The 27,221-nt window shown below is 48.8% G+C and overlaps 10 protein-coding genes across 10 annotated transcripts; 6 read left to right on the top strand and 4 right to left on the bottom strand.

The window, feature by feature from the left end:
* Positions 1 to 167: 167 nt before the first annotated feature.
* On the top strand, positions 168 to 2,877 carry I303_104494 (uncharacterized protein; the record flags this gene model as incomplete). The annotated part of the gene is made up of 8 exons (XM_018407827.2): positions 168 to 966; positions 1,134 to 1,896; positions 1,958 to 1,988; positions 2,054 to 2,066; positions 2,126 to 2,192; positions 2,272 to 2,523; positions 2,644 to 2,745; positions 2,850 to 2,877. 8 exons carry the CDS (start codon positions 168 to 170, stop codon positions 2,875 to 2,877), a joined length of 2,055 nt encoding a protein of 684 aa, XP_018263038.2.
* An 841-nt stretch (positions 2,878 to 3,718) lies between these two features.
* Positions 3,719 to 4,802, top strand: I303_104493 (uncharacterized protein; the record flags this gene model as incomplete). The annotated part of the gene is made up of 6 exons (XM_018407828.1): positions 3,719 to 3,724; positions 3,814 to 3,852; positions 3,958 to 4,277; positions 4,375 to 4,433; positions 4,511 to 4,612; positions 4,711 to 4,802. The coding sequence occupies 6 exons, from the start codon at positions 3,719 to 3,721 to the stop codon at positions 4,800 to 4,802; spliced, it is 618 nt and encodes a 205-aa protein (XP_018263039.1).
* Positions 4,803 to 5,087: 285 nt separating this feature from the next.
* I303_104492 (uncharacterized protein) lies at positions 5,088 to 6,045 on the bottom strand (the record flags this gene model as incomplete). Its single annotated transcript, XM_018407829.1, has 2 exons — positions 5,088 to 5,647; positions 5,730 to 6,045. The coding sequence occupies 2 exons, from the start codon at positions 6,043 to 6,045 to the stop codon at positions 5,088 to 5,090; spliced, it is 876 nt and encodes a 291-aa protein (XP_018263040.1).
* A 1,052-nt stretch (positions 6,046 to 7,097) lies between these two features.
* I303_104491 (uncharacterized protein) lies at positions 7,098 to 10,267 on the bottom strand (the record flags this gene model as incomplete). Its single annotated transcript, XM_018407830.1, has 10 exons — positions 7,098 to 8,365; positions 8,441 to 8,623; positions 8,683 to 8,867; positions 8,931 to 9,108; positions 9,161 to 9,304; positions 9,365 to 9,448; positions 9,512 to 9,655; positions 9,713 to 10,054; positions 10,111 to 10,173; positions 10,219 to 10,267. The coding sequence occupies 10 exons, from the start codon at positions 10,265 to 10,267 to the stop codon at positions 7,098 to 7,100; spliced, it is 2,640 nt and encodes an 879-aa protein (XP_018263041.1).
* A 605-nt stretch (positions 10,268 to 10,872) lies between these two features.
* I303_104490 (uncharacterized protein) lies at positions 10,873 to 13,290 on the top strand (the record flags this gene model as incomplete). The annotated part of the gene is made up of 3 exons (XM_018407831.1): positions 10,873 to 11,449; positions 11,520 to 11,691; positions 11,757 to 13,290. The coding sequence occupies 3 exons, from the start codon at positions 10,873 to 10,875 to the stop codon at positions 13,288 to 13,290; spliced, it is 2,283 nt and encodes a 760-aa protein (XP_018263042.1).
* A 435-nt stretch (positions 13,291 to 13,725) lies between these two features.
* I303_104489 (uncharacterized protein) lies at positions 13,726 to 16,152 on the bottom strand (the record flags this gene model as incomplete). The annotated part of the gene is made up of 2 exons (XM_018407832.1): positions 13,726 to 15,722; positions 15,813 to 16,152. The coding sequence occupies 2 exons, from the start codon at positions 16,150 to 16,152 to the stop codon at positions 13,726 to 13,728; spliced, it is 2,337 nt and encodes a 778-aa protein (XP_018263043.1).
* A 1,349-nt stretch (positions 16,153 to 17,501) lies between these two features.
* Positions 17,502 to 21,359, top strand: I303_104488 (uncharacterized protein; the record flags this gene model as incomplete). The annotated part of the gene is made up of 11 exons (XM_018407833.1): positions 17,502 to 17,702; positions 17,760 to 17,882; positions 17,937 to 17,984; positions 18,040 to 18,483; positions 18,539 to 18,730; positions 18,791 to 19,114; positions 19,166 to 19,693; positions 19,759 to 19,871; positions 19,925 to 20,157; positions 20,221 to 20,274; positions 20,341 to 21,359. The coding sequence occupies 11 exons, from the start codon at positions 17,502 to 17,504 to the stop codon at positions 21,357 to 21,359; spliced, it is 3,279 nt and encodes a 1,092-aa protein (XP_018263044.1).
* Positions 21,360 to 21,953: 594 nt separating this feature from the next.
* Positions 21,954 to 22,882, top strand: I303_104487 (uncharacterized protein; the record flags this gene model as incomplete). The annotated part of the gene is made up of 2 exons (XM_018407834.1): positions 21,954 to 22,248; positions 22,350 to 22,882. The coding sequence occupies 2 exons, from the start codon at positions 21,954 to 21,956 to the stop codon at positions 22,880 to 22,882; spliced, it is 828 nt and encodes a 275-aa protein (XP_018263045.1).
* Positions 22,883 to 23,686: 804 nt separating this feature from the next.
* Positions 23,687 to 24,588, top strand: I303_104486 (uncharacterized protein; the record flags this gene model as incomplete). The annotated part of the gene is made up of 2 exons (XM_018407835.1): positions 23,687 to 23,975; positions 24,056 to 24,588. 2 exons carry the CDS (start codon positions 23,687 to 23,689, stop codon positions 24,586 to 24,588), a joined length of 822 nt encoding a protein of 273 aa, XP_018263046.1.
* A 124-nt stretch (positions 24,589 to 24,712) lies between these two features.
* Positions 24,713 to 26,784, bottom strand: I303_104485 (uncharacterized protein; the record flags this gene model as incomplete). Its single annotated transcript, XM_018407836.2, has 8 exons — positions 24,713 to 25,492; positions 25,574 to 25,825; positions 25,893 to 26,046; positions 26,110 to 26,181; positions 26,245 to 26,309; positions 26,357 to 26,407; positions 26,474 to 26,511; positions 26,649 to 26,784. 8 exons carry the CDS (start codon positions 26,782 to 26,784, stop codon positions 24,713 to 24,715), a joined length of 1,548 nt encoding a protein of 515 aa, XP_018263047.2.
* Between the last annotated feature and the right edge of the window lie 437 nt (positions 26,785 to 27,221).

Below are 27,221 nucleotides of genomic sequence, written 5' to 3'. Positions count from 1 at the left end.
GTTCTCGATTGCGCGTTTTGGTGCGAGGCAGCACAGAGGTCAAAAGTGGAGGTTCCGGCTAAATCAGCGAGAAGGCGTGAATATTGCATCATTCGTGCATAAAGGTATCACAATCACGATTATTGCTTGAACAGTATCACAGAGCATGACTTCGACAGGTACTCAGGATGGACAGCCCAGCCACACCCTCTTCACCACCTACGCCGGCTTCCCCTGATCTCGTCTCGGAGGTAGACCGATTGTCGCTTGATCCCTCTTCGACCTCGAAACTCAGCCAGCTGGATCAAGTCCAAGTCCAAGCTCAAGCTCAAGCTCAAGATCAAGATCTCGATGATGACGAACTAGAGAAATTCCGGAATCAATGGCGAGCAGAAGTAAAGGCTAAACGACATGACCCTCTCACCTCTACAACCAACACGAACGGACTCGATCAAGGTAGCAGTAAGAGGAAGGAGGTGGACGTTGGACCGGTCAAATGGAAGGGCAAAAGCACTACCATCACATCACCTAAGACACAAAATACTCGTCCCACGAGTAAGCCTCCGTCGAACGCAGAGCAAGATAGGAAAACTGTGGGAACAGCACAAGACTCCATGCCTAAGCTCAAGTCAAATCAAGCAATCTCGCCAAATGATGCATTCACCTCGTCACCACCAACGCCTATGACAGCTTCCTCTTCAAGTAAAATCCAGAAACCCTTCAGCAACGGCCTAAATTTCAAGCCTGGTCAGGCGGTAGATCTGGATAAATTAGATTCCCAATTGACTTCCACCACTTTCAGTCCGTTCAAGCCGGTGACGAAGCCGACAAGGTATTTGGGCTCGATCGCGCCGGACGAGAATGGGATAGTGGGAGGTAATGATAGGGAACGAGCTATTTCGATTTATACGAAAGCTATCGAGAGTGAACAGGCTGGGAAATTGAACGAGGCTCTGATTTTGTATCGTAAAGCCTTCAAACTGGATGGTGAGCTCTTACATTCTCATGCCCCCCGCCCTCCTCCCCGCGGACCTCCAACGAGTCTCAATCGCTATTCGGCTTTAAGCCTATGCCACCTTGGAGTCAATTGCGTTGACTCGAATTCGAGGAGATGATGAGTATTTGCGCTGATCATTAGGTCTTACGCGCTGTAGACGACGTAGATCGATCTTACGCTCGTTCAATAAAAGCCAAAGCTGAAGCCGAAGCTCGTCAACAAGAAATACAGAAACACCTTGCCGTCGATGAAAAGGAAGACTCTTCACCGAATTCAGCAGATATAATCTCGCCAACACCGCCTCAGGCAGAACCATATTCATTCGCTAGGCATATCCAAGTTGATCCAGATTACGAAAAAACACATCCCTCACACCTCGCATCCTCGTCTTCCAAATCCCAAACCCCTTTACCTGCCTTATCTCCATTGACGAAATTGTTCAACTCGCTCGACACCGATCCACATCAGCTAATCTTCGTTCCTGAAGAAGAAGAACTGCCTTGTCCGATCACGAAATTGCCGAACGAGCTTTTCGAGCCGATATTGAATCATTTAGATGTGGCCAGTATAGAGCGTTTTGGATCGTCATGCTGGAAAGCAAGGTGGTTGACCCACATCTCGCATACTTGGCGGAATATTGCCGAGAAGATCTATAGACCTCCAGCGATGTTACCGCCCCCACCGCTTCCGCCGCAGATCGTTGGTAGAGTACAAGCGCAAAGTCCCGAAGACGATGATGCGCAACACATTGCGGAAGCAGAAAAAATTACGGAATCACAGGTTGATAAACCGCGGATACCTTATAAAAGTCTTGAGGTGAGAGACTTGGTCAGTAGACATAGGAATGAATGGCGGACTACAGTCGTGGAGGAGGAGAGAATACGGATGGACGGTTGTTATATTGCGGTCTGCCATTATATGTGAGTTGAACCAGCTTTTCGTGGACCGAAGTAGAGCTGATTGTGGGCATTTGCGCTACAGTCGACCAGGAGCAGGTGACGAATGGGTCACAGTAAGTCCAATCCATATCAACGAGCTCTAGGAAATCCTCTGACGTTTGAATTTACTGTATCTTAGATCACGCATATGAGTGAGTTATAACACTGTTGTCGAAATCACCATTGATATGCTAACGAAAAATTCCATCAGTCACCTATCATCGTTTCTTGAGGTTTTATCCAGACGGCAATGTCATCTCATTCTTAACTACAGACCAGTAAGCTAATCGGCTCTTCCGTTCTCCGCCTCGAGCATTGCTATTTGAGACGTTGTTGACTGATCGATCACTCACATAGCCCGTCCGACATCGTACCGTCTCTCAGGCCGTCGATGAGGGGCAAAGGCCTGCATTTCGGAAGATGGCGTTTGCTCCGTTCCGATTCGCCAGAATTCGACGAGAACCCAAATATAGTAAAGCTGCCCAAAGAAGAAAAAGGAGGTAAAAGGGTAGCTAGGGTGATAATAAGTGATTTGCTGGAACCGGGTAATGAGAGTCCGAAATATGAGTTTGAGATGGAATTGTTATTGAAGTCTACCGGTAGAGGGAGGTGAGTGGAGTTCCGTTGATACTGGTTTCATGATAACCCGATCGACTGGCTCTGCCTTCGCAATTGGGACGCGTGTACTCGCGCTGATGCTGAGTTCGTTGCTTCTTGTCGCTACGCCAGATGGAATAAGTTGGAAATATTAGAATATAGATCGATAAATCTTTTGACGGGAGAAGTGTTGGCTTTGGCTCTGAAGCATCAGAAACCGTTTTACTTCTCAAAGTGAGTATGCGAATGAGGTTTCCAACCTCGAACACACTTTTCGAGCGACACTCCTTCTCTACGGGATCCTCTGGAGGAGACGCTGACAAGAAGGTGAATCACAGAGTCAGGTCATACAACCCTCCATTCTAGACGGATACGGATATGAGGGACGGACGGATGCACGACGAATGCGCCGAAATTGTGTTGTAGCCTCCCAATGAGTAGCTTATGATTAGCTGCCATCGCATGTATGTTGTCATCGCATGCATATGACTACATGTGATCTTCAAGCGTACCCAGAAGTCCACGAGGTGTGAGCGGTGATGTTGTCGGCAACGCACGTTCGCAATGCGCAAGCTCGCAATGCGCAGTGGATCATGCGTCAACCACACACTCGTATGGTACTCGTACTGCGCAGATCTATTTTTGCTTTGGTGCCTGACGATGTAGTGTGCCCTTATCGATAAGCGGTAGAATTCGAGAATGACGATTGTCTTCTTTTGGTTGATCTGGGCTTATCAGCGGACCGTGTCTTTTTTTTCTCTCAGTCCTCGCCATTCGAATTCACCCTTACACTTCGAGGGTGGTGTTGATCACTCGAAAGCCGGGGTTAGTACTACGTACTGCGTACTACCTCCAACGTCCAGGTGTGCAGTACATACTCTAAAAGTAGTTCACGAGATTTGAGGCCGAAACGTTCTCAACTTTTTCTTGGGCTTCGTGTGTTCTCGGTCAACCGACGCAGCCTCCGTCACAGGCACGTACTGGGTGTGTGGGAGAGCGCAACGTCATGATGAGAGCACCTTGATACATGTGACTTGCTTTCCGGGTATGCTGAGTGTGTGATACTTTGCCCTCTGTGAGGCCATGAATGATATATATAGCTGCTATCTGACTTGCTGCGAACTGCTTCTCTTTGTTTTTTCCAGCAAAGTATCTTCACGATCCATCTGACTGACAAATAAAACCAACAGCAGCAAGAATATTCACAATGGGTGTAAGTCAGCGCCTGCCTGCCTTCCTGCCTTCCTTCTGTCATCGACTGTATTCGCAAGTATCAGCTGATAAAAGGTTACTGTACTCTAGATCATGGATAAAGTCAAAGACGCCATGCCTGGCTCTCACGTGAGCGATTCCCATCTCCCTTTCTTTACAATCCTGTTTGACCGGGGTCTCAAGACGTGAGAGCGTGACCATAAAAATATGGCTGATCCATTGAAACTGCATCAGGGTTCAAGCGGGAACCAAGACCAAGGTCAAGGGGATCGATCCGAATTCTCACGACCCGGGAACGACGATTACAATAATCCTCAGTTCAACCAAGGCCGAACTCAAGGTATGGGCGGGAACAACAATGATGGTTTCGATAACGCCAACACGGGCCGAGGGGATAGTTTGGAGTCTTCGAGAGGATCCGATCTTGGTATGGGTTCTCAGTCCGACAATTACTCTGGCGGTATGGGCGGTATGGGTGCGGGTGGTATGGGAAATACTGGTGGTCAGTACAGAGGTGCCGGTGGGGATGATACTGGAATGGGAGGTGGCTATGGGTGAGTCCACCACCCGTTAGTGCTTCATCAATTCTCGAGATGAAGATGCTTGATTATCCTCAGAGTGGTTGACTCGAATATCCAATGTGTTTGATAGGGGAAACAGAGATGATATGTCTGAAGGTATGATGGGAGGCACTGGACAATCCGGCTATGGTAAGTAGTCAAGTCTCCATTCTTAGTTCGCAACGAGTGAAATGTACGAGACAGATGAGGCTGACCTTGGGATGTAGGAGGCGATATGGGGCAGAGTGGCAGGACCGGGATGGAAGGAATGGGAGGTATGGGCGATAGCCGAGACCCCACTAACATGGCCGGAAGAGGCGATATGACCGGTGAGTCAGGCTCGTACTTTCCACCATGTCTCCCACGTCAGACTGTATTCTCGCAAATGGACTGAGGCTCACTTACGTTGATGCTTTATATTTAACAGGAGACGACTTCAACTCCTCTGGAACTGGTAACATGGGTCAAACCGGTATGGGTCAGTCTCAAGGTTACGGTCAGGGTCAGTCTGACTACTGAACGAGATCATCTGTGCTCCGTCGGTACACTGTGACCGCTTGAGATCTTGACTTGACTCACATTTCGGAAGCTATCACTGAGACGAGTCGCGGAAGTAATGTAAACTTGGTTTTGTACGAGAATGAATGTTGTCTCGATCGATTACAAGAGAACCAAAATCAATGATGACATAGGTGTTTCAGCTTGGGTTCGTGAAATACGATATGCGAAGCATGTGCATGTACGGCCGATTGGCAGCTAGTCTCCAAAAGTGTCTCTTTACTCGAAATACGTCAATATCATAGATCACCAAGGCAGTATCTCCCCCGTCGGCGCTCCAGGCGGATTGATTATTTTCCCCCAATCTTTATCCCTCTCACCCTCAATTACACTCCTTATGAACTCTCCACTTGTCGAAGGATCCTTCGCACCCCATTTCCTGAGTTGTTCTTGATGCCCTCCGAAGTTAGTCAATACCGTCCCCGGATTAATGCCAAACACTTTAATATTCTCATCATTTCCTAAGATCCTAACCCATTCGCGCATGATCATATTCAGAGCTACTTTTGAGGTTTTATACGATAAATAACCCCCTCCCCCACCCCGTCCCGGTCCAGAGGTGGATGTGGGTTTTGGCCATCCAGAAGGCGGTGATTCGTTCAACGAGAACTCTTTATCCTCTGTCCGTGTCAGACTCGCCGATCCGGAAGTGAGGAATAATAATGTGCCGTCCGGAGAATTGAGTAAGAGAGGAATGAATGTGTGCGTGAATAAGTGAGTGCCGGTCACGTTGATCTCGAATGTCTTTTGGAAGATCTCTCGGGGGGTAAGACCTATTTCAGGACCAGTCTTGTCGAATGATGCACCTGCAACATCCCGGCATACGTCAGTGTTTTACCTTGCCTAATTAACAAGTCATGCTGAAAGGAAGTAGAGCACCGAGCTTACCAGCATTGTTAATTAACACATCCACCTGATCCGTCTTCCCACGTACATCCTCGAAACATCGTCGGATCGACTCATCGCTCTCCAAGTCAACTGCCATCGGGATCATCTCTGACTCTGACAAGTCGGGACGGATACCGTCCTCTCTTCCAAACTGATTGATGGCTTCTTCGGCCTTCGGTAAAGATCTAGCTCCTACGAAGATGGAATATCCCCTCGAAGAGGATCTAAGTAGGGAAAGGACAGTTTGGTAGCCTATCCCTGAGTTGGCGCCGGTGATCACTACAACGGTCTTCGCCTTAATACCGCTGGAAATCATTCTGACTCGAGGTCCCACAGATGACGAACTAGGGACGAGAGGTGGACGAGGGATGGACGAGTGACGATTGGGGAGAGATGGACCAGGGAGGAACGACGGAAAGAAGAGGGATGGACGAGGGATAGACGAGGAATGGGGGAGGATTGGGTGAGGGATAGACGAGGGACAGACGAGGGACAGATGAGCGAGTGAAGATGAAGGAGGGATGGGCGAGGGAAAGACGAGGGAAAGACGAGGGAAAGACGAGGGAAAGACGAGGGAAAGACGAGGGAATGACGAGGGAATGACGAGGGATGGGCGAGGAGTGGAGTACGGTTAGACCAGGGATGAACCCGGGACGGACCACGAATGGAAGAGGGATGGACGAGGGATGGAGGAGGGATGGATGAGGCGTGGACGAGGGATGAGACGAAGGATGGACGAGGGACGAGGGTCGGACGAGGGACGAGGGTCGGACGAGGGATGGGGGACAGGGTCAGTGGGCGAGGGATGACCGAGGGATGGACGAGGGATGGACGATGGACGAGGGATAGGCGTTGGGTGGACCAGGGAGGTGAATTTCACTCAAAGCGCGCTCAACAATAATAGATGAATCAGAAGGTGACTTTGCTTGATGACAATATTGAAAATTGGTCAGGAGCATCGTCTTGTCCTCTTTGTCATTTATACATATAAACACGATCACCTCGGCCATGGCTCGCCGTCAAGTAGGTCCGAAAAGCCATTTCGTCAATTGAAGACCATCAACAAGCGAGGATAACTGTGGACGGTGAAGTGTACGGATCTGATGAAGCTGAGAGTGAATATGCGACTTCGCCGAGGTTGAGGGATTTTTCAGATATCCGACTTTACGTCATTCGAGGCTGCATTTGCAGATAACGATTAGATTGCGAGCATCCCACCGTACAGTACAGCGTTATAGAGAGAGCTTAACCAATTCGAAATGAGGCAGAATTGAAGTGATGCATACTGAACGAGAATCAAACCTCATGTTATATACATACAACACAGCTTATATATCTACACGCTAAGTGGCGTCGCAACGACTGACTCTATATCCACCCCTCATCCTTTCTTCTTAAGTTGGGCCACAAATCCCTCAACCTCCTTTCCATCTCGAATTCCCCCGTCGCATCGCGATCTCTGTTAATCTTCCTCTCCTTTTCCCTTTCTTGTGTGTTCTGCCGACTCATTCCCGGTCTCAAGGGAGGCATCAGACTCGTACTCGCATACTCGGGAGAAACGGGACTAGACATCGAATGTATCGTCGTACTAGATTGTCCATTGCTCTGCTTTCGTTCAGATTTCGGGCGATCCGGGAATGATCGTTGGATCGGCGAGGAGTTGAATGTCGGTAAGACAGGTGTAGGGATCGAATCGAGAGAGTCCCTCCTAGCAGTCAAGGGGGTCTGATTTTTATTTTGATTATGGTTTCGAGGATGTTTCGTATCTTGAGGCGATGGAGACAGGTCGGAAGGAGCATATGGTGGAGGTGGTGCGCCATATCCATAAGTACTCCTATCAGTTCGGTCGGGAGCGAAATTGGTAGATTTCATTTCGATGTCATTTTCTACATCTGTCCTCCTTCTCCTAGATGGAAGAAGCAATTCCCTGAATCGCTTGTTCTTTTTCTCTTCGTATCCCCTTCCCCTGTCGGTAGTATCCGAAATCAAGATCCTTTCCAACCCTAACACTCTCTCTAACCGTAATTTCCGAAGATTGTCCTGGACAGCTCTGTCGTCCAATTTATCCCCGAATACCTTGGTAGCTTCCCTAGTCTTCCTTCTCTCTCTCCTTACGTACAGGTAGAACGCCCCAACACCGGCACCTACGATGAGTACGGCCAAGGCGAAGAACCCGAAATACCCTTTCTTCGATCTGGTGACTAGGCTCGAAAGGCATATGCCCAGTCCACTTGCGAAGCCGCCATCACCGCATGCAGAGGCTACGCATTCCCCTTTTGAGAGTTTGTAGCCGTCTGAGCAAGAGGTGCATGATTTAGCGTCATTAGCTGAACAAGAGGAACATCGCCAGTCGCATGCTTGACATCCATGAGTTGAATCGAAATATTGATCTTGGGGACAGTGTTCAATACATTTCCCATTGGACAAGACGGGTCGAGATGGTGGACACGTCGAGCATGTCGAGGGTGAAGAGCAAGTGGCGCAGTCCACCGGACATGGGACACAAGTGCCGTTCAGTGGTATGGTCGACTCGGGACAAGTTGTTCTGCACGAGCCGCCGGAGGCGAACAGCGGTGCAGGACAGGAAGTACATGTTGTCGAAGAGGTCACGCAGTTCGAACAAGTGCTATCGCACTCTGCAGAGAGATCAGTCAGCTCAACTTTCAGGCAGCTAGGCTAACAGGCCTCAGTGTAAGTCTTAGTTCACTCACTTTGACAAGTTCCGTTTTTAGCTGCACTGCCTTCTGGTAGATACCATCCCGCATCGCACTTCTTTACGCATTTACCATCTTCAAGCAGATATCCCTCTCGGCATGCCGAGCATTGTAAGGATTCGAATTCTTTGGTATTGGTAAATGACGGAATATGGCAGTCGAGACATCCACTTGGGCAAGCTGCAAGAGACCAGAAATGTGTTCAGTCATGCCGAAGCTTGGAATGAACTTAAACGCACCGTCACATCTGCTTTTTGCCAGATTCACCACATAGACACCTTCCAGCTTGGATAGTCCAGAATCGCAGATCCCTGTCGTCGCATCGTAGAAGACGCAGGACCCCTGAAGGTTCACTCGTGGTGATGCGCAAGATAGACAGTCGGAAGGAGAAGGCCCAGTGCACGTTGAGCACGCGGGCGAGCAGCTGGAAGAGTACAGGTAAGTCAGCCCTCCGCAAAGAAATCCTTTACCGTCGGAGCCGACCTACGTTGCACACGTCGAGCTGGTCTCGTCGAAGTAGGTCCCATCTGCGCAAGATCCGCTTGAGGTGCTGCATGTTGCAGGGCTTCCGGAAGAAAGAGTCAAGTTGTTAGAACACGATGTACAGGTTGCAGTCGTGTTAGACCCCTGCTGCAGCGTACAGTTGTCACACCCGAGCGGACAGGCTGCTCTCATGTCAGCTTGTGTGTGGGCGTGATAATGATGCACGAAGCCCACCCGAGCAATCGCCATTCGAAGTCCCGAAGAAGCCAGCAGCGCAGCTGTTGCAAAGACTGGGGGAAACTGTGCCATTTGTTATCCATCCCGCGGAGCATGCACATTGCGTTGTGGATGTGCATGTCCCGTGGTCGCAGTTACAGGCTGCAGAGATCTATGAGCTGGCAATTTGACGAGATCGATGAGATACAGTAGATATCTTACATGATAAGGAAGAGGTTTTCGTTCCAAGACAAGCACCTGTCCCGGATCGGCCATCGTCCCATATTGTGCAGTCCTGCGGTCCGGCTATCACTCGAATGCTCAGCGGCGTCGGCAAGAACATTGGGCTGAACGCGTGAGATAGCTTACGAGAGCAAGAGGATCCCCAATATCCAGATTGGCATTGGTCACATGATGCACCAGTCCAGCCGATCGAGCATTGACAAGTCCCTCCACTCGTGATGTTTGAAGGCAAGCAGACACCGTGTGATGAACAAGGTGGATCACAGGCAGCTTCGACGGTTCATAGTGAGCTTTTCGTCCGAAAAAAACAGCAAAGGGTTAGCTCACCGGAAGCGGCTTTCGATAATTTAAGACCTGTCAGATCATTGGGCAATTGACCTTTATCAGGTATCGCTCCCCATACGACCTTTCCGTTTTCCAACACTCCAAACCAGGTCGAAGGTAGATACAGACTCTTCCAACGGTCCATTGACCAGTTCCCATTGTCCCAGACATCTTCTGATTTGCTATATTCATTTCCACTGAAACCTATAGGGGACGAGGGAAAAGATACGGTACTCGAGTCTGAGGATTTGATGATATTCAGTAGAGAGGATGAAGGATCAAGTGAGGGGTCCATGTAGGTGCCGGGAGTTAGGTATTTTGACAAAGCTGGATCATGCGCCAGCACTGTACGGCATACATTCAGCTGAGATTCGGAGTAGTCTATCCAGATCACCACTCACAAGGCGAGGCCGCTTTGCCATCAAGGCAAGTTTCAGGCGAACATACTTGATGTGCCCAGGTGTCTGTCCATCGTTGTCAGCTATCATTCCACAGATGAGTAGACCTACAGGTAGTTGACAGAGCGAAAGCTATGGTGCTTGAGAATATTATCGTCATCTTTAAGCTATACTGTATGTAAGTGCGCGCACGATCTGATCAGTCAGTGATGTGGAAGGCGAAGAAAGTGGAAGCATGTTGCGTGATCAGTCAGTATAAGTAATGTTGACGCCTCATGCCGACAGGATCATGTTGCTGCATGCGCAGATTGGTTGTCAGAAGAAGGGTAATGATCGACCGTTGTTTGCGTTTCACCATGTTTGCAGATGGATAAGATGTCTATTGAACGCTCTTTTAGGCAGCCTAAAAAGCACGTACAACAAGAGAATCAACAACAATAAGAAGACAATTAGCATGATAGATGCATGTTTCATCTCATCCGCTTTTTATGCTTACGCTCGGACGTGAAACATGAGTTGATCGACGCTATTCGCCACCACGTGGCAAGGTGCGAGTCCCCCACTTTTCCACGGTTGTATTTCCCTTATCCGGAGATCGGTAAACGTCAAGCGCGTAGACTGATTCAACATGACATGACGCAAAGACGCTTAACTCGGTTGTATTTTACAACATCAATGACCGTCAACATTTAATATTATCGATCGACTTTCGATGGCACCTCTTCTTTGAGAGCCGCACGTCCATCAGCTTGGGCTATATACAGAATGACGTCCCTCTTTCTGGGTCAAGCAGACGACCAACCCCCTCCGGAACCCATCAGCGGCGGAGCTTACCTTACAAAATTACACAAATACCTACAAGTCAATGCCAACCGCCTGTCACCTTCCGCGCCTTCCCGTTCTACACCAACTATCCTTCAGCAATCCTATACTCTCCTGACCCTTGGACTAGACCCAAAATCAGCACCATTATCCCGCTCTCTCAAGGTTCCTCTGACACTTGGGTTCGGTCAACCTTCATCATCTCCAAGGAGGGTACCGCCAAAATCCATAAAACCGTTGCTTCTCCGTTTACCGCCCGACAGGCTCTTATACCTCCTCCTACGGTGGCAGACTCTACCCCAGGCTCTGAATCATGTGGGGCGGACTGATGTGCCCATCGAAGAGGGAGTCAGCGTAGCTGCCAGAGGAGCAAGAATGGACGAGAGGAATCGAGGTATTGAGGGAGATGTGAAGAGCGTCATGAGCTGGGTTGGCAGTATGCGGAGTGTTAGTATGGGTAGTCTGGTCTCGAGGAATACTTCGTCCGGATGGTTCAGCCGGAAAGAGGAGGTTAATGAAGGTAGGCACTCATCTGGTCATCAACTCAACCTCGATTTGGATTCAGCTGATCGGAATTGGATGTGGGATAGACCAAATCCTTTTACAACTCTATTCGATGTTCACTTACATCCCTGCGTTGCTTATACATCCGCCTTTCGTATCTGAGCCGCCTATACTGGAACTCATAGAAGCGGGGGGATACACCCAACTGGGAGGTATAGACGTCAGAGTACCCCTGGACGTGATGCGAAACCTGTCTACGTGAGTAAGCTTAAGCTTGCGCACAACCTCGTACCAGTGACTGACGGGGGCGCATGACTGTGTAGACTAGAATTGGAAGGCTATGATCCTCGAGCGTTGTTGATCCCTCCTAATCTTGGTATGGAGACCCTGACGGTCCGGGACGTGCAAGATGGCGATGACTGGATAGAGGAACTTCTGATCATCTGCCCAGAGGAAGATCCAAATCGACCTGCCGGGACTGAAGCAGACGACGAAGTTATTCCTCCGCTAAAAGCTAGATTTCCCAACCTGCGGAACCTCTCGTTGATCTCATCTACCCTCTTGACATTGCCTCAGCTCCCCCTGAGCCACCTAAAATACCTGGATCTGTCGAATAACCTTCTCGATACTCTGCCAACTTCCTTGTCATCCTTACTATCCCTTACAGCCTTGAATCTCTCGAACAATGTTATCGTCTCCCTGCGATCAGCTGCAAGTGTATTACCGGGTATAATATCGTTGAACCTCTCCGGAAATAGGATAGACTGTTTGATAGGATTAGATCAATGTTTGACCCTTCAAAGACTGGATATACGGCGGAACGAATTGAACGAATATGACGAAGTTGGCCGGTTGGCAGTTTTACCTAATATCAAGGAGATTTATACGACGGGAAATCCATTCAGCGAGTATTCAACGGGAAGCGCAAATGCAGAAGAATGGAGAGTCGAGTTAGGGGTACTGTTCAAAGAGGAGAATAGACAAAAAGAGATCGTTTTGGACGGGACGGAATTTAGTTGGAATGAAATCAGGAAGATTGATTATTTGCTTGATAAGAAGGGTGTGGTTGATCGACAACATCAGAAAGTATATTCACCTACTCCGACTCATCCACATACTCATACGCATACGCATGCCCATTCGCGTATTCCTTCGACTGCTGGTAGTGCTAGTACGATACATCATCAAAACGATCGAACGCCCCCATCAGAACAACTGAAAGGAGATGATCATGATCACCACCAAAATGAGACAGCTACGGACAAGTACGGTAGTATATCGTCAATACATCAGCAGAGATTGAGCACGACGACACATACTCAAACGTCGAGTTTGAAATCCCCTTCTTCGTCTGCAGCGGCCATAGCAAAGAAGAAGTCGAAACGAAGGGTCATCAACCTAGATGATTCGACGCCCGCGCATAATGGAGAAAGTAGTGCTAGGACGTTGGAAGATAGTCTGAGAGGTAGTTTGAGAGGGCCTGGGAAGGTCATTGGAGGTATCAAAGAGGAAGATGAGCAGGAAGATGGGGATGGTAGAATTTCCGGGCAGAAGATCGAAGATGAGAATGATAGAAGCAATGGCAATGGAAATGGGATATACGGTGGGAATCGGATTGCAGGTAGTCAGAATAACGGTAATGGCGTCAGCACGGAAAATGGCATAGATCCGGCAACGAGTGGTAAGAATGGGAGATCCCCCCAAGAGGAACCCATCAGAGCGCGAGATCCGAATCAGGATCGGAAAGAAGGGGCGGATACAGCACTTGAACCGCCGCATAGTATCAAAGTAGTCAGCTCGAAGAGGAAATCCAACAGGAAAGGCCTCAAGAAAGACACATTTGATCCTATTCCTTGATCGTTGGCTTTGACTTGGACACATCATCTTGAACGAACATAGATAGACTTGTGTACAGTATTCAGTGAATCGGTAGATTCAGAAGCTTGTGTGTTGTACGATTATGATGTATCTTTGCATGGTGCATGGGTGAATCCACTGTATGTTAAACGTTTAGACTTTTCCGGTCAAGTGGTAGGATTGAGTGATTAGATGATGCTGCCTTATATTAAATTGCATTTCCGATTCAAGCTGAAACAGAATTCAATGAGATACATGAACTGAAATCAAGGTCAAATATTATATTATAGTGTACTCGTGATTTATGTTTATGCTTGTCCATTGAAGATCAGTTGACCTGCACCTTGTCTTACCGTCGAACCACGTATTTATCCCTCTATTCGTTTTGTACTTTCGCTTTGACTGAACTAACTATACTGTACCGCACACCTCATTTTACGCTTTGACGCTCTTGACTACTCTTTTCAACCAACTCTTCTTCTCCCTCTCCCTGCCCACGCCCTCCGTAGCCTTCTTCGAGAGGCCCATCCTGGACTGGGAGACAGGCTGAGTAGGTGTGATAGGTTCGAAGAAACTCATCGGTTCTTCCCTTTGCCTTTCACGGGACACGGGAAGCGGGATGGAAGAAGGATTACAGATAGGGATAGCTTTCGGCAGAGGCGGAACAGGAGGGATACTTCTTCCGACTGTAGTAGGTTTCGAATTGGGCCTAGGTGCACTTCGAGGTTTGACGAATGGTGTATCAGGCGCATCGTACTTATCGGAGACGTGAACCGTTGCTTTCGATCTCGATCGGTGGTGTTGGGGAGATTGAGCGATGATTGGTCGAGGAGGATCTCTGGCGATACTTGGTCCTTCTCGAGACTGAGGCTGAGACCGAGATTGGCTGACACCATGCTGAGGAGAGGTAGCTGTCAGAATAGGTAATTTGCCAGAAGGTTTGATGCGTTTCAACGTTAGGGGCGGCGGACGAGTCTTGGTCTTCTTGTTCTTCCCAGATGGCGACGGGTGCTTCTCGTTCTCGGAGCAAGAGGAATCGGAGGAGAATCCTGATTCCAAAGCTGAGGTCGATTCGTTCTCTGAGGCTGAGGCGATGTATTTGGTAGTTGACGAAGGGACAGAAGAGGATAATCCGACATTGGCATTGGCATTGGCATGGGTATTTGGTTTTGAGCTGACCCGTGGCGGAGGAATGAGGGTGGGCATTGGCGGGGAGATGGAGATTTTGTCGATAGTTGGTGAGATTGGGTTTGATACAGATCGTTGATGTTTAGGCTTCGCATTCTCTCCTGAACGCTTGATACTCCACGGACTGGCTTCGAAGTCGTGCTTTGGCGATCCTCTGAGGGTGAGGGGTCTGGGAGTTTCCAAATCCGAAAAGGAATTATCTTTCCCATTTCTCACCCCTTTAGCGTTCGACGATTTGGGAGTGGCAGTCTTGGTTGTTTTAGGCTTAGGCAGAGATAGGATGGACGTGAAAGTTTCCATCTCCCATCTGTCTTCTGGCTCCGAAGTGGACCCATGTGACCTGATGCGAGCTAAATCAGGGAGGGGTTGAGGATGCAGAGCGAATATCTCAGATAATAGCCAAGCGAATTCCTGTTCTTCCTCGACGTCTAGCCACATCGAGCCGTCCTCTGCTTGATGTTTGACAGTCTCACCGCCACCTACGTTTCTATCTCCAACTCCTCTCTCCGCTGTCACCACTTGTGACGGCGCATTAGCATCGGCCTGTGTTCTCGGGCTCGACCTTTGTTTCAATCCAGGTGGAGTCTTCGATGCTTTCTTAGGCAAATCCCCGAAGAATCGTTCGATCTCAGTTAATGTCGAATTGGGCAATGGGCGGAAATGTTTCGTATTCAGTCCGTGTACTTTACTTTTACCGCCTCCGTGAGATGTTGATTTCTGGTTAATTGTCGCGGCACCAAGGAGGGCCGCTGCTTTCCGTGGTGCTCGCGAGGGGGTGAGGGGCGAAGGTGGATTCGGTAATGCCTTCTTGCGATACTCGTCCACTACCATCTTCCTTTCTGGTGTAGAGGGCGAGACGAAGGAGCGTTTGATAGGAGATGGTTGAGGTGAGATCGGTGGGGAAGGACCGGGTTTGACCATCGGATCGTATGCCTCGAATTTGCCCAATCCCAGATGCAGAGACGAGTCTGAGAAGATCCTCTCCCGCCTCATGGTCTCGTTGCTGGCAAAGCTGGTATGTTCACCCGTTGGTGATGGTGAGCTGATGTTGGGTAAAGAGAGGAATAACCTCGATATATTTGCGTGTGTCCTCGAGATACTGGACTGGTTCGATGTGGTCGACATGTTCCGTTTGGGGCCGCTATTAGCGCTGAGCACGCCGGTATGGTGGGTTCGAGGAGAATACGATTCCCTCGGTGAAGGAGAATGAGGGAAAGATAGAGTGGACCTTCGCTTTCTGGCTTCTATTGGGTGAGTATATGGTAATCAGCTTGGTGGTATCTTTGGCCTAATCTGGTGTTCAGGAAAAAGAGATACAAGAATTTCTGACTCACTGGAGCTATGACCGACTTTGACAGCAGTTACACCCTTCTTCTTCTTGACTCTCAATGGCTTGGTGCCGCCGCCCACCGCAGATAAGGGAGCGTATTGACTTCTCCGGAGGCAGACTTGGGAATCCTCTAGATCTTCGTACTCGCCGCTTTCGTCGTTACTGACGATTCTCGAAAGCTCCGTTCGTTCAGAAGTGGAAGTGGTCATATCAGAATTGAAAGGCGAAGATGAGTCAAGGGAGAGTGTCGGCGATTCAGGTATAGAGCATTTCGGATCGAGATAGACGTTGTTGAGGAAGGAAGAGTTGGTGTAAGTTGATGGATTGCGCGATAGAGTAGTCATCCTGATGATGCTGCGTGACGGTCTAGTGTGAGGTGTAGGTGTAGGTGGACACACAAGCAGGACGCGCCTTTTCGATGTATAAGGCTGACGGAGGATCGGTGGCGCAAAGATAGTTTAGAGGATTCGCTGTACCTATCGATTTCGCTTATCGACCTACTTGGCGTTATGATATGAGGACAGTGTCTGGGAGTCAAGTGGTCAGTAAGTGGATACTGAACGTATTAGGTGGCGATACTGTGAGTTTATGGGAATAAGAAAAGTGAAAGATAGACGGGAAGGTTAAATTGGGATGAGAAATGTCTCGTCAACTTTATATACGATATTCCCTTTTGGCGAATTAGTTTCAGATGATGCTAACAGCTTTCGCGAGCCCTCTTAGTTTTGTTGGAGCGCACGACGAACACGACTAAACACACAAAGAAACGATAGGTCATCTCACTAGGTTGTCTCATCAGTAAGAAGCTTCTTATTGTCACCTTTGAATTTAGGCTCAAAGCGTCGATCAATCCGTTTCCAGTACAATACCGATTTTTCCGAGCGGACCATGTCCATTCTCTTCATGTTTGAAGCTAAAGCAGAGATTGCGGAATCTGGGAAAGGGGACAAGGATAGCGGGAGAGTAAGTACAGCAAGCGGACTGAGTAAGCTTTTAGCGATGACAAAAGGGTCAGAACATGGCTGGGGTTTTGGTTGTATACCCTGAGCTGTTCGACATGAGATGATCAGGTCGGTCAGACGATGGTAAAAGATCATGAGATGAGGCGAGAACGGCGATGAAACCATGTAAAGGAGAAAAAACAAAAAGAAGCTCTTGAAAAGATCGACGAACAATAGCATCTGGTTGGCAAAATCAAGACATTCTGAAACGCAGCTTCGAATGGTCGGGTGTGTGCCTGAATTTACCCGAGGACAAGGTGTGGCTTCTAATGGGTTTCGCAAGAACCCCGTATGCTTCTTTTCGAGCGAGCACGACCGCATCCCCGCCCTCTCATGAATATGTACGGCAGAGTAGTGCGCAAGTGAATCTGGAAGACTACCAGAGCACAACCCTGTTAAGCTTGAATCGCGCCTTGTTCGGGATTGCGGTGATATTGCGTGAGGATCATGTGGCAAAGTACGACGCGTTGAGGTGTCGATCCACGTGGAGGTGATCAGCAACGAATCGCTCGCTTCTTGGCTAGCTGCACGTCGACAAGCGCTTCGCTTGCACATGCATGTATGTTGACAATACCTCCAGGTCGAGGCATAGAAAGCTCAGCTTGACAAATCATTCACAGAGTCCATCTTTGCTCGCAGTGTTCTCCAGACTCTCCGCTTCATCCAGCCCAAAACACTCAGAGGCGAACATCATGTCAACCCAACAGTTCACTTCCATGTTCTCGACGCGGCTGAGTTCAGCATATAACCAACTTCGAGGTGATCTGGGCGCGCCGCAGACAGCAACCGAGACGATCGAGAAGCTGGTGGACAGGATCAATACCAGTGCAGCGGTCGAAGATAGGCGGACTGCTGTACTTGGCTTGAAGGGCCTCAGTCGAGATTGGAAAGAGGTCAGTTCTGCTAACTCAAATCATATTCTATCAAACTGACATCTGGTCCACGAAAAGGATGTCGGCGCCGTAGCTCTGACGCCGCTCATAGCCGTCTTGGAACACGATGCGCCCTATGACACGGAAATTGCCAAAGCTGCTCTAGAAACGCTGATGCAGCTATGTGAAACTGCCGAGAAGGTATGTCTTATACTTTCGGAACCGGGACTCGACAAGCTTACAGGAAATGTTTAGCCCGCAAAGGATGATCTGGGTCTGAAGTTCACCGATATGTTTCTCGAAGTGAGCCACTATCATCGCCAACGCAAAGTACGTGACTAACGATTGACTTCTGCAGCAACCGAAACCCCTGCATTCGCTTCTTGCACTCCTATCGAACTCTCCGTCATTCTACCCAAGATTCTACTCCCTTCAATATCTATCGCAACTGCTAGCCTCTCGCCCAACAATTGCTCAGTCATATATCATGTCCGCTCCGCCACCCGGTGTCGACGGCATACTCTCGGTATTAGATCCGGCGCCCCCGCCAGGAAGTCAGCCCCAAGCGGGTCAAGCGCAACTGAGGGGTGGAGCAAGCGAGATGTTGCGGAATGAAGCATTGCTGCTCTTACCAGGGATGTTGAATGGTAATGCCGATCTGCAGAAGATCGTAGCTTTCTCTGGGGCATTTGAGAGATTGTTTCAAATTATAGATAGCGAAGGTGGAGTAGAAGGAGGAATCGTCGTTCAAGATGCTTTGACTGTTATCGGTTGTTTACTCAGATTCAACGTCTCCAACCAGGTACGTATCTTCTGGTGTTCTCCCAAGCCTTCTAGTACTAACACGACATACGCAGAACTACTTCCGAGAATTATCACTTATTCCTTCTATACCACGAATTATTGGATTTCCCTCTCCACTCCCAGCGGACGTGCCGACTCCAGACGAATTCGCTTTACAATATTGGCCAGAGCAGAAGATATACAACACCGGTCTGGTACTAGGTCTGATAAGGATGCTTGTCGGTGGTCCAGGAGGAGGCAATCAAGTGAGTTTGGTCGATCTCATTCCTCCGTCTAGCTCATAGAAGACAATTGACGTCGATCAGACCGCCATGGTGACGGGAGGCGTGACGCGAAGTCTCGTCGAATTATCGCTTGCATCAAATGCTCCAAATGGTATCAAATCTCAGGCTCTCAATACTCTTACCCCGATTCTCCTATCATCGACTGCCAACCAAGATCTTCTGTCAAGCCTCTTAATATCCCCCCTAGTCGCTGTACATGCCGACGAGGAACATCCCAATGGCGGTTTCGTTCGAATCCCTAACAAGCCGACTGCCGTGGCTCTCGTCACTGCGGTCATCGAAGGCGACTCCAGCGCTGGGGGCAGGGGTCTCAGAGGTCGAGCAGCCGGAGTGAACATGTTCGAGGTGAGTCATCAGTCCCTTTAAGAGGTCGGACAACTGTTAATGCTTTTATAGGCATATGTATCCGGAAACGATGATGCTCGAATCGGCATATTATCATCCATGACGACTCCTCCGTCCGAGAACCCCAATGCCGACTTCCCTGACCAGCCTCAATCAGCCGGTTCGCTCATCCTGTCAGGCTTACTCGATCTCCCACAACATCTTAACGAGCCATTCGACCCATACAGGCCCCTTTTCTCCTGTTTACTCCTGTCGCACCTGATTCGCAATTCCGAACATGCCAAGAAACTCGCTCGGGACATAACGATCCCGTCTGGGGATACCGGAGATAGCGCAATTGCAGATGACGAGGACAAAGTCTCTCTGGTCCAACTTGTCGTGGGCAATCTGATGATGGCTTCGAGAGAACAGACAGAATGTGTCAATAGGGCAGCTAGAGAAGGTGTCACAGGGGGTCTACCAGAAGAAGAGGATTGGACTAGAGTCATGGTCGGCTACCTTGTGCTGCTTTGTACCTGGTTATGGGATAGTCCAAAGACAGTCAAGGAGTTCTTGAGCGAAAGTGCCAACCTTCAAGTGGTACGTCCGCTGCGAAAAAGCGTCCAAACGAAACTTTGCAAGGCTCAGCTGATGTGGCTCCATAGCTCATCCAACCAATCACACAAGCCACAGGTATAGATCCGCTAGTCCAAGGTTTGAGCGCGTTCTTGCTGGGGGTATGTTATGAATTCAACCGAGAACCAGGGGAGATCACTCGGTGAGTCAGGACATCATCTACATCCTCAAAACAAGCTGATATTCCGTACTTAGAGCCACTCTGCATCCAATTCTGCATTCAAGGATTGGTCCAGATCAATTCGTCTCTCGAATGGCTAGACTGAGGGAAGATCCGCGATTCAGAGCTGTGCAGCTCGATGCGTTCGACACCGAAGGAGCCGACGCCATTGCTGCTGCTACGGCGGAGGGTGATGCAGATGAGGTCGACGAAGGCTTAGAATTATGGTTTGATTGGGCATTTGTCGACTTCTGGAAGAATCATTACTGTGAGTACATCTTACGCCGTTGAAGGACACTAGCCAAATAAGTTGCTTATGTTTTTCGTTTAGACACAATCCAACGATCAATCGCTATTGATCCCGATGCAGTCAGAGGATCTGGACGTGCGTATCAATTGGTCTTGTTGTTGGGGACGCATGGGTATCAAGCTGATCTCAGTGATCACTTAGCTGTCGACGATGGAGAGACCGCCGCTATCATTATGTCGCTTCGACAAAAGCTCAAGGCTCAGACAGATGAAGTAGTGCAATTGCAATCAAAGTTGGAGGCATTGACAAAGGAGAACAAGCAAGAAAAAGATACGCTGGTCAATGAGGTCGATTCCCTCTCGTCGCAAATAGCAACCTTATCAACCCAATTACAAGAGACCACCAACGCTCGATCTATACTGGAAGAACAGTTGACGACGCTCAAGACCGAATTTGAGTCTCTAAAAGACGTGGCATCTTCAGCTGAATCGACCAAGTCCGAGCTAGAGAAGGTATCGGCCGAATTGACGTCTCTCAAGGAGACTCACGAAAAGGCTTCCAGTGAATTAAGCTTAGCCAAGGCGAGCTCGAAATCGCGGGAGACCAAGTTCAAAGATCTCGAAGCGAAAGTCAAGGATCTGGAGGAGAAAGCTAAAGCCGCTCCGACGACCTCTGCTGCCGAGTCCGGCTCATCAGAAGAGGACAAGAAAGCGCTGGAGGAAAAGGCCAAAGAAGTCGAGGAATTGAAGAAGGACTTAGCAGACGTCAAGGCCAAGTTGGACGAAGCTGAGAAGGCCTCTAAGGAGCAGAAGGAGCTACTGGAGAAATTGAAAGTCTCCGAGGAGAAGATTGGGGTTTCCGACACCAAAACGAAGGAATTAGAGGAAAAGAGTAAAGAAGCGGAAAAGAAGATTGAAGAATTAGAGGCCAAGATCAAAGCTGCTGAATCTACGGCCGGAGCAAGTGAGGGAGCACAAGGACAAGGAGGATCAGGCAAACAAGCTAAGAAACGAGCTGCGGAATTGGACAGTAAAGTCAAAGACCTGGAAAAGGCGCTTGAAGATGAGAAGCAAAAGAGGGAAGAAGAAAGTAAAGAGCATGAAGATCTGTTGGTCTTGCTTGATGAGTTGACGGCGAAGAGAAAGGCGGATAAGAAGAAGATGAAAGATCAAGGGATCGAAGTTAGTGAAGGTGAAGACGAGGAAGATGAGGAAGAGTAGGAGTATCACAAGATTTAGGCAGTTCTCCTGCAGCCTATGCATAGACTCGCAGATGCAAATTCATCTCCCTACGATAATATTCCGTTTGAGACTGGTAAAGCGTTTACATTCCATTGCCGACCTGCCATATCCTATGATCCGATTCTAGCCTTTTCTACATATTCTGTGTGACTTCATATGGTGAGAGTCACAGTACTTGATCTTGATCAATTTATAAATCCAAGGCATTGTTGTTGCAGCTCAAGACATAACAGATGCCTCGAAGTAAGTGACACGATGACACTGACTAAGCGCGTTACATCAAGCAGGATGACCGACGGGCGGATATCTGTAAAGATACCTGACTCCCCTGCTCCTCCACTTCGGGTCAGTCGAAAGCATTATTGGGATGACTAAGACCATTACATGACTGTTAATCGCTGAATCGAGGATTAGGCATATATGTATATATGATGATGATGATGAGGAGGAGGAGGAGGAGGAGGAGGAGACGTACATGGCATCCCCTTTACAAGCCATATCTCCTCAAAAAGTTTAGTTACCCAGTTGAGGCGCGTGTTTTCTCTCCCCATCATCCTCGGAAACACCTCAAATATGGCAAATCCAGTCGTCGTGCTCATCACAGGAGCCAACAGCGGAGTGGGCTATCAGACTGCTCTAGCACTTTTCAGGTCCGCTAAAGAGACGTATCAAATCTATGTTGGAGCAAGATCTCAAGACAAAGCTACTGAGGCAATCAAGCAATTGCAAACGGAGAATGCAGTTGGGGGCACCCAGTCAGATCTGATATCATTGGTCCTTGACGTAGCAGACGACCATTCAATTAGTCAGGCGTTCGACTATGTGAAAGAATCCTCCGGAAGACTGGATGTACTGATCAACAACGCCGGTAAGTGCACAGCTAGGGTCGTCGGCGCGTTCTCATGTTAACAAGATACAGAGAGAAGAAGGTTCGCTGAGCTCAGTATCATCTGTTTCCATGCTCTGTAGGTATATTGATCGATCATCAAGGTCAATCAGAAGGACTTACCACTCGACAGATCTTCTCCAAGTCATTCGATGTGAACGTAACAGGAGCTCACATCGTCACGGACACCTTTGCGCCTTTACTCGTCCAGTCTCGAGACCCCAAACTGCTTTTCCTGGGAACAAGCATGGCGAGCTTAGTAATATCCCAGAACCCTTCTCTGTACTTCAACCAGTCTCCTCCCTCTGGATGGCCGAAACAGAGCTACAAACAAGATTTCTGGGCTTACAAATCGACGAAATTAGCATTGATGATGATCATGCGGGACTGGCCTAAGACGCTGAAGAATGACGGCGTCAAGACTTGGGCTATCAATCCTGGATTGGTCCAGACTAACCTGGGTAATAATCCGGAGCTTCTAAAATCGATCAATGCTGGTGATCCGCATGTTCCCGCCCTGCTCATTCGGGATGTGATTGAGGGGAAGAGTGATGAAGATGTGGGGAAGATGATTGCTCCGGATGGTGATTATTTTGGCTCGCTCGTCCCTTGGTGATACAATTTCTTCCTCCTTGCCAGGAGCAAATCATCGAGAGGCGCTTGATCGCGAGCTTTGATCGGCGCAGTATCGCTTTACAACAAGTGTGGGCAACTGACATGTGTATCAATTTGAAGTATGCATGTGCTCATACATTGTGGTTGGCGATAGTCTCGTTACGAGTGCAGAGGTCAAGCACGTCAGCAATCAGTCTTCTCCTCCTCGCCCCTTCTCGACTTTGGTCTTGGTACTCATCATGACGAAAATGCGGACAGCAAGTCGAGTGGATTTATCATATTGGACCGCGGGTCAAACTGTCCACCAGCAGATCTTTCGGGGTCACTGGGAGAACTGCTAAAATGGTCGCCCGGGGCAGCTAAGATCTCTCCAATAAATTGGTCTTCACATTGTTCTACGGGTGATATGCTAGAGGAGGAAACCCGAGACAAGCTTCTGCGTGAGAACCAACCACATGCCCGAAGCTCGGTTTAGGAGTAGCTCCCTAGCTGTTCTGATGCATAGCGCTAAGGGGATCGACCAAAGAACAGGAAGGAGGTGCCTCGGCCTCGGCATGCGCAAACAACCTCCACTTCAGACGTCCACCGAGCCCTCTTCTCTCAAGATGACACAACACGATGCAAATACAATGAGGTTGGAAGCGGTATAAATTGACTTGACTCTCGTCGAGCAGGTTGGTAGCGCTGATCGATTTGCCTTCCCAGCCCAGAATCGAAGACCGACCTCAACCACTTGTGGATACCGTTCTTATCTTCCCCACCATCAAATTGCACATCGACTTGTTTCGCGAATTTCATAAGCACAATGTCGCGCTCAGCCACCACCGTCCTCATCACAGGTGCCAACGGCGGTATAGGCTATCAAACGGCCCTTGCCCTTCTGCAATCCAGTCAGACATACAAGATCTTCCTCGGGGCCAGATCAGCTGAAAAAGCCAACGAAGCCATCCGAACTTTGAAAGAACAAATACCTGATTCCAAATGCCAACAAGTGCCCGTCATCATCGATATCGAAGATGATCGATCGATCGCCGATCTGTACACCAAGATCAAAAGCGAGACTGAAACGCTGGATGTGTTGATCAATAATGCTGGTAAGTAGTTGGTCATTCCGCACAAGGAAGCAGCACAATCAGCTACAGATAGATTAGATGCTGATTTCCCAACGGTGTAGGCGCCAACTTCGATCAGCAGACCTCCAAAATTGGGTTGACTCCTCGAGAGATGTTCAACAAGACATGGGACCTGAATGTGACAGGTTCACACCTCCTCACCACTCAGTTCGCCCCGCTCCTAGTCAAGAGCGACAATGCCAGATTGATTTTCCTGACTAGCGGATTATCTTCCATCGCACAGAGCGAGAACGACAAAGTCCCTTTCAATGCTGTCCCGCCCGCAGGCTGGCCCAAGGATTTTAGCAGAGAATACCCTGCGTATAAAAGCGTCAAAGTGGGATTGAACATGTTGATGCGAGATTGGTACAGATGGCTGAAGAACGATAACGTCAAAGTATGGACAGTAAACCCCGGTTTGACAGCCACCAATCTTGGAGGAAATATCGAGCATCTCAAGAAGATCGGCGCGGGTGATCCGAAATTTGCTGGGCAATTCATACGAAGTGTAGTTGAAGGTGAAAGAGATCATTTGGTTGGAAAGACGATCAATGCTCCGAATGCCTCGCCTTATGGTGATATCTTACCTTGGTAATGGTGAGGTAGTCCACTGACACTTGCGGAAAGCCTTTTTTCCTTGGATTTTCGTCATGGTCCGTTATGCATAGCATCGGGAATTGTATTCGTAACTATGCTTCAAGATATCGTAGTTCAACACCTCAGCCATTCTTCCTTCCATCGCTCATCAAGAACTCGTTCACTCTTTTCAACGCTGATCTGGGTGGATTTCCGTCCGGCCATTGTGAGACCAGACTGTGCAGTTTCGCCGCTATGTCGCTTTTGTCGAGACCAGTCCTATCGGTCACATCTGCCGACGCAATATCTGTATCTTCCAGATTTGCCGTAGAACATATCAGAGCTAGCAGGATTGGTAAGATCAATTTACGCCCCTCGACCGAGGGTTGAGGAGGATCATTGAGTCTTTTTGGCGCCGTGTCCCCACCGTTCACTTTCGAGATCGCATATTCGCGGAGCTTGTCAACGTCGTCCTGATGTCCGGCCACCAATAGCACTGGTGTAGTGTTGTCCTGAATAAAAGTCACTATTTCTCGTATCGACTGCTCGTAAGCCTTTCCTTCAGTTTTCGAGTTTGCAACGACTAATATCATATCTTCGGAGACGTTGCCCGGTACCTTGAGTAATCTAGGCAAGTCTTTCGGATATTTTTCGTACTCGACTATGCGTAGAGTACGATAGGCTTGCCCATCATAGCTCCATCCAGAAGGTGATATTGGCTGTCCGAGATTGACTGCTATACGAGACGAAGGTCCAGGTACACCTTCGAGATATTGGCTTGAAAACCCGGACGGCGTTGAAGAGGTCGAGAGTTTGGCCAGTGAGGATGCCATGATCAACTCGTCTACTATCGATACCAGGTCATCTCGCTCGGCCCGCAGGAGGTGCGCTTTATTTGCATGGAAGACGGCAGGTGTCAAACCCTGATGAGACAAGACTCATGTCAGTATGCTGAGTCAAAGAGGGTGAATCCTGCAGAGAGAAAAGATTGTAGATACACTCACCCTTGCCCAAAGCTCGTCATCGTCTCCCGCTCCAGCCACATAATCAAAACGCACTGTCACACCGCTCTCATTCAGTCTGGTCACAGACGGCATGTCATCGGACTCGAGATTGTTGGCCCAGCGCGAAGCTGATAGACAGATGATGGGTGTATACGGTGGATCATCGGGTATTATAGGTGGAGTTGAGGTAGAAGGGTGTATGAAGAAGGGTCGAAGCGGTTTCGTGAGTTGTGGAAGGGGTAAGGAAGATTTCTGTGCTCATATGAGGGATCAGGTTTGACCTAAGTGCTCAGCTGAATAATGCATGAGAGGGACTGACTTCGAGGGTCTCGGCCCAGACGTCTAACCTCTCTTCGATTTGAGCCTTTTCAGACGGGGAGACTGCTTTAGGCGGTAAATAAAGCTCTGTGTCCCAATCGTCGTCCACCGAAAGATCTCGCCGCAGTTCCAACGCCAGATTGATAACGCAACACCTGCATACAGTACAAAGCATCAGTGGGAGCCTCGCATCGAACGGCAGTGGTGTGCAGGCTCACCATATTGGGACTGTTTTGGACAGACCATCAGGCATCCTTTTCCCCCTCCTGGTAGAATCGACCAAGATCAATCTGATGTCATGGTCAGCACACATCTACACGGTCATAAAGACGATCAAGCCTGAGGAAGCTCACCCCCCGTGGTCTTCTGCATATTTAGCCAAGCTCAGATTTGATCTTCTGAGATTGAAATCCCATTGCTACGATCACATCAGAGGATGTCAAGGCGCGTCATCGTAGAGCTCACTGTCATATGTCCGTCAGTCGACTTGAAGTATGCATACGCATTTGAGCTAGTCTGCGACACAATCAAAACAATCATGAGCATGTTGACACTCTCAGTGCAAGCTCGATTGGGTCTTACTGATGGATCGCAATACCAATTCCCACATCGCTGATTAGCTACACCGGTCAGTCAGGCCTATGGTCATCTAACAGGAGGAATGAACGGCCGAAGGTTGGTTTTAGGTGTAGAGCCATGTCAAGTCTCTTCATCCCTACTTGATGGCCATCTTGACGATGGGTGAGATATCACTCACGGACTACCTCGAATCTGCGATTAAACCAATTTTGCGAGACATCTCTGACAAATTGCTCGTCCGCTGAGATGGAATGCAAACGGTTAAACAGATCGTGCTGGGCGGCGTACTTCCGCACGGCCTTGAACTCCGACATGTAGGTGATTTTCTCGCCCGGTTCTAGCTTGCTGTCGCGAATAGGAGGGATGGTGGTGACCTTGATTGGCAGACTATCAGATAAAACAGCAGCAGGACGTCATTCGTGAATGCCGGTCTAAGTCTAAATTTGAAACGATAAACAAATACGCAAGACGGCGATCACCGCTTCTCGGCTAGAAAGGGAGACAGGCATAGTGTTAACGTTTCCGAGCTTTCTTTTCAATCACTTGATGCATGTATAGAAGAGAACTAACTACTGGATAAGAAACTACCTATATGTATCTACTATACAAGCTAAAAAGTTTCGTGCATGCATAAGGAAATAGTGTAGTAAAACGCCGGCGCATTTTGTGGCAATTTTCCTTATTTAACACATAGGCTATCGTTCCAATTCAGCATTTCCACAGACTACTGTGATGCTGACTGGGGCATTTA

Source organism: Kwoniella dejecticola, chromosome 5, assembly GCF_000512565.2.
Source record: "Kwoniella dejecticola CBS 10117 chromosome 5, complete sequence".
Taxonomy (NCBI): domain Eukaryota; kingdom Fungi; phylum Basidiomycota; class Tremellomycetes; order Tremellales; family Cryptococcaceae; genus Kwoniella; species Kwoniella dejecticola.
This window is presented reverse-complemented; position numbering and strand designations above follow the sequence as displayed.